At 40.9% G+C, this 15,032-nt stretch overlaps 1 protein-coding gene across 1 annotated transcript; it reads left to right on the top strand.

Moving 5' to 3' along the window:
* The first annotated feature begins 1,569 nt into the window (after positions 1-1,569).
* On the top strand, positions 1,570-13,048 carry txndc11 (thioredoxin domain containing 11). The gene is made up of 13 exons (XM_070920111.1): positions 1,570-1,718; positions 4,513-4,609; positions 4,824-4,943; positions 5,400-5,497; positions 6,574-6,703; positions 6,937-7,030; positions 7,342-7,454; positions 7,601-7,804; positions 8,604-9,279; positions 10,362-10,549; positions 11,294-11,406; positions 11,588-11,668; positions 12,160-13,048. Exons 1-13 carry the CDS (start codon positions 1,594-1,596, stop codon positions 12,686-12,688), a joined length of 2,568 nt encoding a protein of 855 aa, XP_070776212.1. The 5' UTR covers positions 1,570-1,593; the 3' UTR covers positions 12,689-13,048.
* The last annotated feature ends 1,984 nt before the right edge of the window (positions 13,049-15,032 follow it).

Here is a 15,032-nt window from a genome sequence, read left to right as displayed (position 1 = left end):
TGTGATGAACTGATGAAACCTCAGAAAAAGAAATGTCTCTTATTGAACAAATTTCATTTTATACACACACACACACACACACACATATCTACGTATATACATGTGTATGTGTGTATATATGTATATGTATATGTATTTATATATGTATATGTGTGTGTGTGTGTGTATAAAATGAAATAATTTACATTCAATTAAAAATTATGGAAATTAAATTCTATATCATGTAGATTATAATCATTATGATACTGAGTCCATATCTAAAATAGCAATGCAACATTTGACAACATTTGTCTCCTACTATATTTAACTCACTTCATGACTGTTCTGCTTGTCCTTTAAAAATGCTCCTGGATCAGATCTACAGAAGGTTAATAAATCTTTCATAGGTCCTTTGGGCTACTGGGTTCCACAGGTTCAGTGTTGTGTATACTGTAAGCCATATGTCATTAACATCTTTTTACATGATGCATAATGTATTGTTTTTTTTACATACAGTCCAAACTATATTTTATATACTGCATATTGTAAATTGTGTGTCTTGGTACAATAATTTTACTGCGTAGATTTATAGTTCTTATACAGATGACAAAACTCAAAGCTAAAATCTAACTAAAACAAAAAAAAGTATTATTATTATGGTCTTGCTTTTGATTAAAATGTTTTATTGCCATTATTTTAATTTTGTTCTTTATTATTGTTCTCTTGTTTATATGTTTAGATTGCCTTTCATTTATTTAATTTATTATATTAATTTATTTATTGTTTTTATTACTTCACCTTTATCTTTTCCACAATTGTCTACAATTCTTATCCATGGACAGATCAATAAGAATTGATAGATGGATTTCCCCAAGGGAAACTACAGTGTTTCAATTACAGTAGCCACTTCACAAAATCACCAAAAAAACAACAACAAATGAGGTAGGTAAGAAACAAATACAGTTAAAATGCCACATTATATACAATAACTAAAATAGACTAAATTAAGTATAAAATAGAATAAAAAATAGAGACTAAAGATGGGGCCATAACGTTAAATCTAATATGTGCTGATGTATTGTACAAGGATAATAATATATTGTACATTCGTGCTCAAGTAGATATAGAACATTTTAGAACGACCGCCCTCTAGCGTTCAACAGCCGTCATCACAGCAACGGTTGTCGCCATAACAACGTAGGGACTGTCTCAAAAGAGCACGTAAGACTCAACACGCAAAAAATACTACAACCACAATTAATGCAGACAAATTAAAACATGATGATTATTTAGACCCCTTTAATGTAAGCCTATATAACTCTCAATTCTATTTTTATCTAGGTTACCGTGACGTACCGCGCTTTTTAAAAACGTTGACAGCACTTTACGGTTTCTCCCCTACGTCATTGTTGCGGAAGTGAAAAGTCTACGTGGGGAAGAAAGGTTGGTCTGACCGTGTTTGAATACCCTACACACCAACAGCACCCATGTCCAATCCAGGTTAGCTCTGTCCCCTGTCGAACCAGTACTCCTCCCCGCCCCCGTTAGGCAAATGGACGCGTTGAGCAGCCACCGGGGCGTATAAATGGGACGGAGAGCCGACGACAGCCTGTAATGCTGCGCCGGGTGCGGCAGTCTCTCCGGCAGGTGCTGTTTCTGATGGCCCGGAGACCGGGTCTACTGTGCGGGGCTATCGTGCTCGGCGTCCTGCTCATACTCGCCGTCAAGTTCACATGCAGGTAACAGTCAGCAGCGTAAACAAGAACATCTTCTGTTCGCATAATAGTATATATTAGCGTGAGCATGTTTTTGTGATCAGGCTAACAGAAGACCTCCTGAACACCGTGTCTGAAATGTATTACTTTGCAGAGAGTGAGTGAGATACAGTGCATCCGGAAAGTATTCACGGCGCTTCACTTTTCCCACATTTTGTTATGTTACACCCTTATTCCAAAATGGATTAAATTAATTTTTTTCCTCAAAATTCTACACACAACACCCCATAATGACAATGTGAAAAAAGTTTTTTTGAAATTTTTGCAAATTTATTAAAAATAAAAAACTAAGAAATCACATGTACATAAGTATTCACAGCCTTTGCCATGAAGCTCAAAATTGAGCTCAGGTGCATCCTGTTTCCACTGATCATCCTTGAGATGTTTCTGCAGCTTAATTGGAGTCCACCTGTGGTAAATTCAGTTGATTGGACATGATTTGGAAAGGCACACACCTGTCTATATAAGGTCCCACAGTTGACAGTGCATGTCAGAGCACAAACCAAGCATGAAGTCAAAGGAATTGTCTGTAGACCTCCGAGACAGGATTGTCTCGAGGCACAAATCTGGGGAAGGTTACAGAAAAATTTCTGCTGCTTTGAAGGTCCCAATGAGCACAGTGGCCTCCATCATCCGTAAGTGGAAGAAGTTCGGAACCACCAGGACTCTTCCTAGAGCTGGCCGGCCATCTAAACTGAGTAATCGGGGGAGAAGGGCCTTAGTCAGGGAGGTGACCAAGAACCAGATGGTCACTCTGTCAGAGCTCCAGAGTTCCTCTGTGGAGAGAGGAGAACCTTCCAGAAGGAAAACCATCTCTGCAGCAATCCACCAATCAGGCCTGTATGGTAGAGTGGCCAGACGGAAGCCACTCCTTAGTAAAAGGCACATAGCAGCCCGCCTGGAGTTTGCCAAAAGGCACCTGAAGGACTCTCAGACCATGAGAAACAAAATTCTCTGGTCTGATGAGACAAAGATTGAACTCTTTGGTGTGAATGCCAGGCGTCACGTTTGGAGGAAACCAGGCACCGCTCATCACCAGGCCAATACCATCCCTACAGTGAAGCATGGTGGTGGCAGCATCATGCTGTGGGGATGTTTTTCAGCGGCAGGAACTGGGAGACTAGTCAGGATAGAGGGAAAGATGAATGCAGCAAAGTACAGAGACATCCTGGATGAAAACCTGCTCCAGAGCGCTCTTGACCTCAGACTGGGGCGACGGTTTATCTTTCAGCAGGACAATGACCCTAAGCACACAGCCAAGATATCAAAGGAGTGGCTTCAGGACAACTCTGTGAATGTCCTTGAGTGGCCCAGCCAGAGCCCAGACTTGAATCCGATTGAACATCTCTGGAGAGATCTGAAAATGGCTGTGCACCGACGCTTCCCATCCAACCTGATGGAGCTTGAGAGGTGCTGCAAAGAGGAATGGGTGAAACTGCCCAAAGATAGGTGTGCCAAGCTTGTGGCATCATATTCAAAAAGACTTGAGGCTGTAATTGCTGCCAAAGGTGCATCAACAAAGTATTGAGCAAAGGCTGTGAATACTTATGTACATGTGATTTCTCAGGTTTTTTATTTTTAATAAATTTGCAAAAAGCTCAAAAAAACTTTTTTCACGTTGTCATTATGGGGTGTTGTGTGTAGAATTTTGAGGAAAAAAATGAATTTAATCCATTTTGGTATAAGGCTGCAACATAACAAAATGTGGGAAAAGTGAAGCGCTGTGAATACTTTCCGGATGCACTGTAAGTGCTGTAACATTAGTAGATCGTGAATTAGCTATTCCCTGTAATACTCTAGCTACTTGTAACCAATCGGGGTCTTCGTTATGTCTTCATTATGTTGTGCAGCTGAGCTGAAACAGACGTGTACTGTAGGACAAGAGGATTAATTCTTTAAACCGGTTAAACAGACAGTGAGCGTCGCTGTGGATCAGTCCTTCAGTGTCAGGATCTTAAGAAGGTTTTGGCGTCTGTGTTTGCAAATGACCCCGAAGACAACCGTGTCACAACCGTGTCTCTGTAGTTAACAACACACACTCCTCCTCCAGTGAACCGAGCTGTGGAGACTGAAACTTGAAGCAAATTGCAGACAAATGATCTCAGACACATCCTGCTTTGTATCCAGCGGTGGTGGAAGACGTTTTGAAATCTTTGAATTGAGTAAAAGTAATGATATTATTGTAAGAATACTCCATTACAAGTACTTCATTCACAATATCACTTGATAGTACAAACGTATTACCAGCACAGGCTGTTTTGCCTTGTCAATCATGATTGTACAACAAATTAATATCTTTTGGTTTTGGACTGTTTGTTGGACGTAACAAGAATTTTGAAAATATCACCTTGGGCTTTGGGAACCAGTTGGGGTCTTTTTTTTATGTTCTTCCAAAACCTAAATGGATTCAGTTTACTACAATAGGAAACAGAAACCAGAGAATTTCTGGGACTTCTGCCAAACAAATTATTCAAACTAAGTTATCAAAATTGTTGGTGCTCAATTTTCTGTTGATTGACTAATCAATTAATTGACAAATTGTTTGAGTAATAAACAACACAGACTCATCTTCCAATGAGATTACACCTCGATTCAAGCAAATTGCAGACAAATGATCTCGGGCGCAGCTCGCCTCTGGACTGTGGCCGTTTTGCTCCACCCGTGAAAACCTCCAGGGTGGAATGTGCTTAGCTTGATGCAGGAAGCTTTTGGTGTCAGTGTGATTTCTGATTTCCACTGAAATCTTTTCTTTCTGCAGCCGTGCTAAGAATGTGGTGGCAGCAGCTCGGCCTCCGGTGCGGTTCTTCTCTGCCGAGGCCCCAGTAGTGGACCTCTACTTGGGTCAGCTAGACCAGGTGAGATTCAACGACACAAAGACACCTGATGCAAAACATGTTGTCATGAGTCAGGTGTTACTGGAATTTTACTCATTGGATATTTTAAAATCTGCATGGTAAACTACAAGTGTTAGTCCCTGGTAGTAATTAATTCAACATCATACTTAAAACACAAACAGCATTACAGTGCATAGTGTATAACATGTCAATAACCGTAACTTTTCCTCTCCAGGTGGAGCGTCTCAGGAGTGTGGCGGAGGTCTCTCTCATCTTCTTCTATGCCCCGTGGTGTGCTCACTCGATGGCTGCCCGGCAGGAGGTGCAGCAGGTTGCTAAGAAGCTGGCTAAACAGGTACAGAACACCCGCGAACACAACAAGGACTCTGCAAGATTGTTTGAATACCAAATAGCAACCTTATGAGATGACCACTGACTAGGTGGCGGAAAGCTAGGGCTTGTTGCTATAGTAACATGCTGAGACACATTAGACATATAGAAGTAGCTTTTGTAGCGTTTAGAGTAATAATTTAAACTGTCAAACATCAGCAAAGAGCTGCTCGGTTAATGTGGAGTTTATAGAAATCTATTGGAATTATAAAATCAAAACAACTCTTACATTCACAGTAAAAAAGTTTTGAACTAGAATCTGTCTGACTGTTGGGATGTAATTCGTCATGCACTGGGGGCTTTGGGGCTCATTTGTAATGTAAATGTGACAGAATAAAGCCTGATCTCACATACAACTGAGAATGATTTTCTTTCTTTCTTTCTTTCTCTCTCTCTAACACACACACACACACACACACAGGTGCAGTTTGTGGCTGTTAACTGCTGGTGGAGTCAGGGGAAATGCAGGAAGCAAAACCGCTTCTATCAGTACCCGATCATCCATCTGTTTTACAGAAGGTAAGAAGGAGAACGGGCATCCTTTCAAAGTTATTTGTATTTAACTAGAAGGGCAGATGGATGAAAAATGTGACAGAACAGCACCACTGTGACTTTTAGGTTCTTGTCTCAATTGAAAGGATTGCTGTGGTTTAACAAACTTTTTTAGGTCTGGCTACTGAAAATCTTTGACTAGTCATTTGAATAATGACTAATGCGAATTGTTGAAACGTAAGTCATTCACTTCCTTTAAAATTTGCCAAGATACTGGTGAATGAATCACAATGTCCCTGGTTCATGTCCGGTTAGGGACCTTTGTTGTATGTTGTTTCTCCATTTCTCTCTCTCCCCTCACTTCTTAATGAAGGCTTAAAATGCCTTATATATTGCCATAATTTATTGTTAACTCTTATCTTACATTCATCATATTGGCAAAACAAAAATAAGATCTCAGTCTTAGACTCCTCTCATCTGTGTTTTGGTTAAAATATGTATCGCAGGGCAGGTGCATTCACTTTATAACAGCTTGCTAAAATGCAGCTTTTCAGACATTAGTCTGATGTATACAATGTCTGAGAGAGAACAGCTTACTTTGTTATTCATGGACTGTAATGAGTTTATTTGTTGTTTTCAAGTTTATTTTCCAGCAGTGAAGGAATAGAAATGTTAAACTGTTAACCCTTACATGGGCAGCCATAATTAGGAACATCCAGTGACCTATAGTAAAACTGGAACTGAACCGTAGGACTGTTTCTACTGCAACCAACCATTATATTTATTATAGATTCATCTTGCGATTATGTTCTCGATTCATTGATTAATCATTTTGTGTGAAACTTGACAAAAAGAGTCATCACGCAGCTGACTTCACTTCCATCAAAAAAAGGGATCACAATTTCAATTGTAACATCTTCAGATTGCTGGTTGTGTCCGACCAACAGTCCAAAACCCAAAAATATTAAATTCTCAATGATGTAAAAGCAAATATTAACATTTAACAAGCTGAAACCAGTAAATGTTTAGCATTTTTTCTTGAGGCAAAATATAAGCTGTTAAATGATGATTCATTATGTTGTTTGTGTGTTTCTGTTATGCAGGTTTGGGCCTATAGAGTATAAGGGTCCATTTGTGGCTCAATATGTGGAAAGTTTCATCCTCAGAGTCATCACACCGCTCACGTACCTCCCATCAAGAGCCAAACTTAAGGAGTTCCTCTCCTGTCACGAGGTATTTTTTGCCCTCAGGCCATCTGATGGACATTGGCAGAAAATCAACCGCAAAGTTTATTCCTTGCTGTGTGTGCTGGTTGATTATAAACAGTTATGCAAGTTGGTAATATTAGCTGAAGGAGTGACCTGAAAGCTTTACCGTTGTTGAAATGTATTACATAGGTGTCGTCTTTGAATAGGGTATATTTCCACATGATATATTCTAATTGGCTATCTCTTGTGTATTTCAAGCCTCGAGTGGTGGGTTTCTTCCAGTTTAATGCCTCTCCTCAGCCGCCAGGATACATCACATATCTGTCCTCTGCCCTGCACGCCCTAAAAAGGGGTAAGAAGTGATCGTAAAGCACTGAAGCCAGTTCTTTCCGATTCTGTTTTTAATCATGTCAAGATTAGATCAGAAATGGCCAAGCTTTGGGAAACCATGTCATTGTAACAATGAAGATAGCAGTGAGTGGGCTAAAAATAAGAAATGTACAGTGATGGGTAAAGCACGTGGTTAATGTCTGTTTAGAATATGCAGTCTTGTGTATGCGTTTGCTTGCTGATCACATTATCAAATGTACTGAAAGTGAGGATAGAAATGACAGAAACGTTTCAGTCTTCAGCCCTGAGTCTCTCTCTGTTTTTCTGGTGCAGATTTCCGTGGTGTTGTACGTTTCGGGGTTGTGACCAACAAACAGGTGGCAGAGGCCATCTCACTAAAAGAAGATGAAACAGTTTACCTTTACAGAAGATTAAACTCCTCTTTGGTAAGCAATGTCACCAGGCCTTGATAGGCCGTACATAAAACGCTGGTTTAGAAAATATAATTAAACGCTAAATACATTTTAATGATAATTTTGGATGTGTAGTAAGGGATTGCACCAGCAACGTGCTGTTTGTTTTCTTCTGTTAGATTTTCCCTCGAAGGGAACGCAACTTCACGTCACAGGCCATCTGCAGGTGGGTGTTTGAACACCACGAGACCGTCCTCCATTGGCTGCAGCCTCCGGGAACAAAGTCCCGCCTCCTGGAGCATGAGCTGACTAAAGGTCCTGCACTGCTGCTGTTCCTGCCGCACAATCCACTCGGGTCTAAACCCAATCCCATACTACAGCAGGTGAGCAGGGATGTGAAACAATCTCATAGAGGGTGAATGAAAATTTGCTCCCCCATTACTTGACCTTAGTGCTGCATTTGTTACACTGGACCAAAGCATCTTGCTTAAGTGTCTCGAGTTGGGTAGCTTCTCTGATACTGCTCTGCCCAATTCTACCTCAACCATAGAACACTCTATCTCACTTGAGGCGTTCCACAGGGTTCAGTGTTAGGTCCACTACTGTCTTCTGTTTAAATGCTTCTTCCTTGGGACATAATGCAGAAATGTAATATTCATTTTTATGCCGATGACGTCCAGCTGTATGTACCAATAACACATAGCAGTCTTGTCACACTTATTAACTGCATTGACGAATTTAGAGATCTGCATGTCCCACAATATTCCTGCAGCTAAACGACAATAAATCAGACATCATATTATTCAGTCTGCTCAACTCCATTCAGCTCATTGATATTAACCATGGCAGTCTGTTAAAAATATGGGAGTCCTATTCAACTGTAACCTCGGTTCTGATGCTCAAGTCAAGAAGGCACAAAACATATCAAAAATTATATATTCTATCCTCTGCTGACTTCGAGAAAGGTATCCATGCTTTTATTTCATCCCGTTTACGCAACTATAACTCAATTTATTCATGTTTAAACCAGAGCAAGGATCTTTTCAAATTCATGGAAGCATGACTACATCACCCTTATTTTAGCCTTCCTTCACTGGCTACCTGTTAATTACAGAAATAATTTCAAAATGTTATTGATTACATTTTCATTATTACTATTGCTTTGTTTCCTTTGTCTCTCAGGTTGCAGACATTGCTGTGCGCTATCATTCCTGTGACGACAGTAACCACCCCAGCCTGGACAAAAGTTTCACCTCCCACTCACCGTGCTGCCAGTCAGTTCTTCTCCTAGAGTCCAGTACGAGTGTTTGTGAGGTGTGCCTCAGCTTGTCACGATCGAGCCTGACCAGCTCGTCTGTACTCTGCTCGTTCCCCTCCACGACTCAGGGAGGAGACGTGTTGCAGTCTTATCTCAGACACTGTTGCCTACACCAACTACCTGCAACCTCAGCAGGCTGTAGCAACGTTCTGAACAGCTACAGCCCATTTAGTCAATACAGTGCCTGCTGCAGAAAAGTAGAACCTCAACTCAATGAATCACAAGCCAAAGAGGAGCCAGCACCTCCTTCTTTTTCCATCCCTCCATTGTCTGTCCCTCCGCTGGGAGGAGACGGCATCACAGGGCTCCGGTGTCAAACCAACAGGACACTCAGGTTTTATGTGCTGGATGTGGCTCTGAACTGGCCTCTGGCGGTGAGGCTCGGAGCAACAGGCAACAGAAGTGCTTCTCATCACCAGGAGGCTGGTGCACAAGGTGATGGGAGCGGTGACGGGTCTTTTGCAGCTATTGTGAACCTGAAGGATGAGGTTCATTATGTTCTCCACCGCAGCCCAGCAACCACACTGACAGAGTCTCTAGGTAAGACCAGCACGGTATTTCATTCATATCACATGGTTTTATTTGGTTTGCAATGCCAAACACTCGAAGGTTTGGTGGAAAGTCTGCCATCATAGAGAGGCATAGTGAGCCCCCTAAGGCAAATTTGGGATTTATGATATTGGGCTATATAAATAATATTGGCTTGACTTGGCTTGACACGGTTGAGATGCAATAATACATACATACATACATACATATATATATACACATACATATACATTGTTATTGTATATATTTTTTACTTCATTGTTCACTTAAATACTGTAAATGTGTATATTTTTTGTTTTCTATTTCTTATTTTTATATTTTGTACATACTTTTAGCTCTAAATTATGCTACTTTTTACTCTTGAATGGGAGCACCGGTACTGTACAATTTCCCCCCGGGGATCAATAAAGTATTTCTGATCTGATCTGATCTGATCTAATAATCATTCAAATGGGGTTAACAGCTCACACTTTTGTACTGTCGCTCCTTGAAGGCATTCATGGTGTCACACCCAGCTGTACTAACAAAAAGTTAGGGAAATACTTGTGTAACGCATGAAAGAGAGCTTAAGAGAAAAGTTCAAATCTTGCCTACTTTCTCACCTCCACGCCGGTCACTGTGTGAGGTGGGCGTCCCCGTCAGATTGTCAATTTCAGAAAGTCACAAATAATGTCGGCCGTAGTCCCTCCTGTTCGTGGAGAGGGGGTCTCAAATGCTGTTTGATGATGCAACAAGCATTTAGTTTGAAGCACACTGACCTCAATACTCCTCTTGAATCCCTCTTGAGTGAAATTTGGCAAAATGCTTCACTCACCACAACATCACAATTAATGTCAGGATACAAGGACAATTAATATTTGGATGCTTGTCCAAATAGAAATGAAAGTCAACCTGAAGGTAGTTTCTAAATAGAACCCACACAACAGTGAATTTGTGCCAGAAGTACCTAGATGAGAGCCAGAAGACCCATTTTAATGGCACCACAACAATCTTTATAATTGTTTATGAAAATTGTATGATATGATCCTAATGGTAATTTTCTCTTTTTATCGTGTGCGTCTATCTTGTTAAAGAGGCCTTCATCAGGAACTTCAGTACTCCATACAGCCTCTTACAGAGACACTTGGTGGGAGAAGAAGACAGGAAAGGAGAAGGGGGGGAAACCAGGCATCCAGACAAACACCAGAACTCGCCCCCACGCCCCCTCATCACAGAACTGACCACTTCCTCCTTCCTGCCCTCCGTCATGGACCTCCAAAAGGTGAGAAAAGACTCAATTCCTTTCACCCTCACCCTATCCACTCTACATCCATGTGTGCATTTGTGTGACGGATTCAGGCCACAACCCTCTGAAAGCAAGTCAGCCCCAGTACTGGCTTATCATACTTCAGTACCCCTAAACAACTTACATGTGCCGGATAATGGAAGAAACATTTATAATTAAAGATTTACTCATGATAAAATTATACAAATAATACAGAATATGTAGTGGAGCTAAACTTTAATAGACTGTTTGATTAGGAGACCCCGGGGTAGACCCAGAACACGCTGGAGAGATTATATAATTCATCTGGCTTGGGAACGCCTCGGGATCCCCCAGGAGGAGCTGGAAGATGTTGCTGGGGAGAGGGACTACCTTACTTAGCCTGCTGCCTCTGTGACCCTGCCCCGTATAAGCGGCAAAAAATGGATGGATGGACGTATGGAAGGAAAGTATCCAATTCAATTCAAAGGGGCTTTATTGGCATGGGAAACACTTTACAGTTTACACTGCAAAGCAATGCTGCCTGATGTTTCCTGCTTATAGTGGAGAGAGCTGAAAACATCCCACAGTTTTTCTCCTTATACCCTCCACCTTAAAATTACAGAGGCCTCCACAGCTGTGAGTGTAACTTTAAGAGGAGGAACAAGAGGGGAGTAAGGACCTCAGTTTGCTCACAGGTCTGAAGATGAACTGTACTGAGCTGTCGATAAAAAATATTCATTTGTGTGTGTTCTCCTGTAGGATGTGCTGCTGTTCTATTACACTCAGTGGTGTGGATTTTGCTCTGTTCTCAACCACATCATCATCCAGCTGGCCAGGTTGTTACAGGGAAACAGCACCATCACTGTGGCCAGGTACAGTATGCGTGTGTTTTTATGTTTGGCTGTTGATGCAGGTATTGTGGCAGCATTGTGTGTTTTAATGAGGACAGTTTTTTGTTGGATTGTAGTTTTGCTTCAATGGGCTTTGGTCCAACCTTTTTTTTGTTTTTTAAAGAAAAAATGAAAATAATATAACCATATTGTGTCTGTGTAGGGTGAATGTTGCACGTAATGACCTTCCATGGGAGTTCATGGTGGATCACGTTCCCTCTATTCTTCTCTTTCCCAAATACAGGTAAGAGAGACACACACAAACACACACATTTGCATTTTCTGGTAATACCTGGACATTTGGCTGGCAATTACCGAAGTACTCTTTAGAGCTGGAGTCAATCAACAGAGAAATAAGAAATAGCTAACTATTTTGATAATCGATTCATTTTGAAAGAAAACATTCCCTACATCTTTTCACTCTTGAGGATTTGCTGATTTTCGGTGTCTTAAGTAAACTCCATGTCTTCAGGTTTTAGACTGTTGGTCAGACAAAACAAATTGTGATGGACATTTTCCACTGTTTTCTTACATTTTATAGACCAAACAATAAATCATTTGATAAAGAAAATAATTTGCAGGTTAACTGATAAGAAATCAATCGTTTATTGCAGCTCTAATGCACTTTTTAACAGAACATAACCACAAGTTAACAGTGGCTACAGTAACAACCTCAATGCTGTATTTCACCGGTATTGTCAATTCATTTTCTTTTGTTTTCTGCTTCTCTTCAAGAAAACAACTTAGTGTGAAGTTTCCTGACGACCTGCCCATCACGTTACCCAACCTCCTTCACTTCATCCTGCAGCACTCTGGCTCCGTGCAACATGCAGACAAACCAGTGACAGCTTCTAGCACGGCAGAGGGTCCAGGACCCAGTGCCCTCCTCCGTGCAGAGTTTATGGCACTCCAGCGTGAGGTTCAAGCGCTGCATCACGCCCGTGAACGTCTCTCCCAACAGCTGGCGCAGCTGTGGCGTGACAACCGACGACTAAAATTTGACACTCTCATCTTAGAGGCCCAGAACGTGGAGCTGCAGCGAGAAAGGCAAAGCTTAGAGGAACAGCACCGGGAGAAAAGCCGGCAGCTCGGGGAGGCGGTGAGGCGGCTGCAGGAGCTGGCAGACGCTTCTGAAAACCTGCTGAATGAGAACACACTGCTCAGGGTCCTGCTGAGGGCGCTGAAGGACAGGACGGAGGCTAAAGAGCAAGCAGAGGTGGAGAGAAAAGAGGCAGAACAGAAAAGAAGCCATATGGCCTCCTGAGTGACGCTGAGAAATGAAGGCAGGACTGAAACGGATGAGAACAAAGCTTTGATTAGACCTGAGATGTGGTGAAACAGGAGGGATTTCTGAGCTAAACGAAGCTGAAATGAGGAGGTCGTGTCATAAAAAATCAGGATGAAATGACAGTAGTGATCTGTCAGAAGGAAAAGTAAGACTGCTGCTAGGTCAGGACAGAAATAAGGAAACACCTAAAAGAAAGGTGGACAAGTAGCAAGGGAAGCAGCGGTGTTAGTCAGAGACAGAATACTCTGAAGTGCTGCGGTGATAGTGGGCTTATCCGCTCTTAGGAACGCACTAGTATGGGAATTAAGTGCCAACTGTCCAAGTCAAACTACTCAGTTCTGATGCTGCGCTTGCAAAAATGTAATGCCCGTTAAAGGGTGAAGACGTAACCTGAGTTAAACGTACCACACCGACCCTGCAGCCAAATTCTCTAGCCTCTCTCAACGACTGTCAGTTCTCAGATCAAAGTCTCAAATAACTACCAGGCGTGTGGACACATATGTATAATGTCCACAGCACTAATTCCATCAGCACAACAACGTCCTGTTATACTCACATCTCTGCTGCTCCTAGTTTCTCTTTTTTTAACAGAAATAATGTTTTCATACCCTCAATGAAACTCAACACAAAACCCTAATGTTTTTCACATTAAGAGTCCACCTATAGTGAAGGACGCGGCAGGAAGTGTTGAGTTTCATTCATCGATCGAAACACATGACATGACTCTTGCTGCCCTGATGGAATTAGTGCTGTGGAAATTATACTGAATTTATCAGGACAAACGGTAAACAAGGAAGTTTTGAGTTTGAATTAACTGGAGGACAAGAAATATTAGAGTTAAAGGCCTGGCTCGCTCTAAGGTTAATAAATGCCACTATTTGGAAATGTAAGTGACTCATTTGTAGAAATTGGCTGCAGGGAGAGAGGGCTACTAATGAACCTGAGATTTATTTAATACTGAAGAAGTGGCACCGGCTCACAATCTGTCGGTGAGCCTAAGAGCACTTGAAATAATTAGCAAGAATTTTCTTTATTTGAAGGGGATATAATTCTTTTGTTAAACTGATCTATTTTTACAGGAATCATTGAGTCACTAAAATATTATTTCTATGTAACTATTCAGGTATTAAGGATGCAATGCTGCAATTTGTTTACATGTGAAATATTGCACCTGTTTTTACTGATTAAAAATCTTTCATCTTATTGTCCCGCTGTGTTTTTTATTGTGCTTGGTGTCTGGGATTGTGGATTAAGCAGCCGTGTGTTTTGTGTTAATCATAGTGAAAAATACAAAATCAGTGCAATCAATACAAATTAGAGCTCTGATCACATCACCGATGTTGTCAAATTCCTGCTGGTTTTCTTTTTGACAATTGCTCCTCTTCTTCCTGGTTGGTGGACTCTTACACAATACCATGCGTCTCCCTACACATATAGTAAAAGTACTGTAGTGTTAAGTATTGGCATCAAAACATACTTAAAATACCAAAAGTAAAATTACTCAACTTGCTGTAGTTCCATTTCAAGGAACTACTTTATATACTGCGGGGTATCGTAACCTCTAATAATACATCTTCATTTATTAGTTGATTATATTTTGTGTTAATAATCTGAATCTGCTAAGTAAGGGAATTATACTGTATTGCACATAGAGAGATGAATGTATAACAAATGGTGCAATATCTACATCTCTCTATGTGCAATGCAGTATAATTCCCTTATCTTTCTCTTGTTTTGTAAATTTGTAAATTATAGTTGTTTTTTAGTTTTAGTAGCAAGTCTTTATTGTTTTTATCTATATCTTGATTTTTCTACTTATGTCTCTTGCTATTGCACTATCCTATATGCTGCTGTAACGATGCAAATTTCCCCACGAGGGATTAATAAAGGATTAGTTCATCTTAAGTAACTAGTAACTAATGTCAAATAAACGTAGTGGAATAAAAAGTACAATATTGGCTGAAATGTGTAGTGAAGTAGAAGTATAAAGTAGCATAAAATGGAAACACTCAAAATTTTACTTAAGTACAGTGCTTGAGTCAATGCACATTCCACCACTGTTTATAAGCACCTTTGTCCTGATGTCACAAAGTGTTTGTATTTGTATTTCTGGTCCAATTTTCACTCTTTGTAACGCTTACCTTAGCTTAACTTAGCTTTGATATCTACAATAACTCCTGAAAAATATCTGGGTCTTAATTATTTATTGCCGGGCAGGTGGCGTACAGTGGATTCATCAGCTGATGATGATGACACCCACCCCCATCACCCTGTGTGACTCTCCAGTGGACACTGTCGAGTCCTTCCGTTTCCTGGGCTC

The sequence above is a fragment of the Enoplosus armatus genome, chromosome 2 (assembly GCF_043641665.1).
Source record: "Enoplosus armatus isolate fEnoArm2 chromosome 2, fEnoArm2.hap1, whole genome shotgun sequence".
Taxonomy (NCBI): Eukaryota; Metazoa; Chordata; class Actinopteri; order Centrarchiformes; family Enoplosidae; genus Enoplosus; species Enoplosus armatus.
Note: the sequence above shows the minus strand (reverse complement) of the source record. Positions and strands in the feature narration are given on the sequence as shown.

Excerpts from the sequence above, each read along its gene's own strand:
- txndc11 (XM_070920111.1), top strand. The coding sequence starts at position 1,594 with ATGCTGCGCCGGGTGCGGCAGTCTCTCCGGCAGGTGCTGTTTCTGATG. Across the intron at positions 6,704-6,936 it reads AGTTCCTCTCCTGTCACGAG|CCTCGAGTGGTGGGTTTCTT; the intron begins GTATTTTTTGCC and ends GTGTATTTCAAG. Across the intron at positions 11,407-11,587 it reads AGCACCATCACTGTGGCCAG|GGTGAATGTTGCACGTAATG; the intron begins GTACAGTATGCG and ends GTGTCTGTGTAG.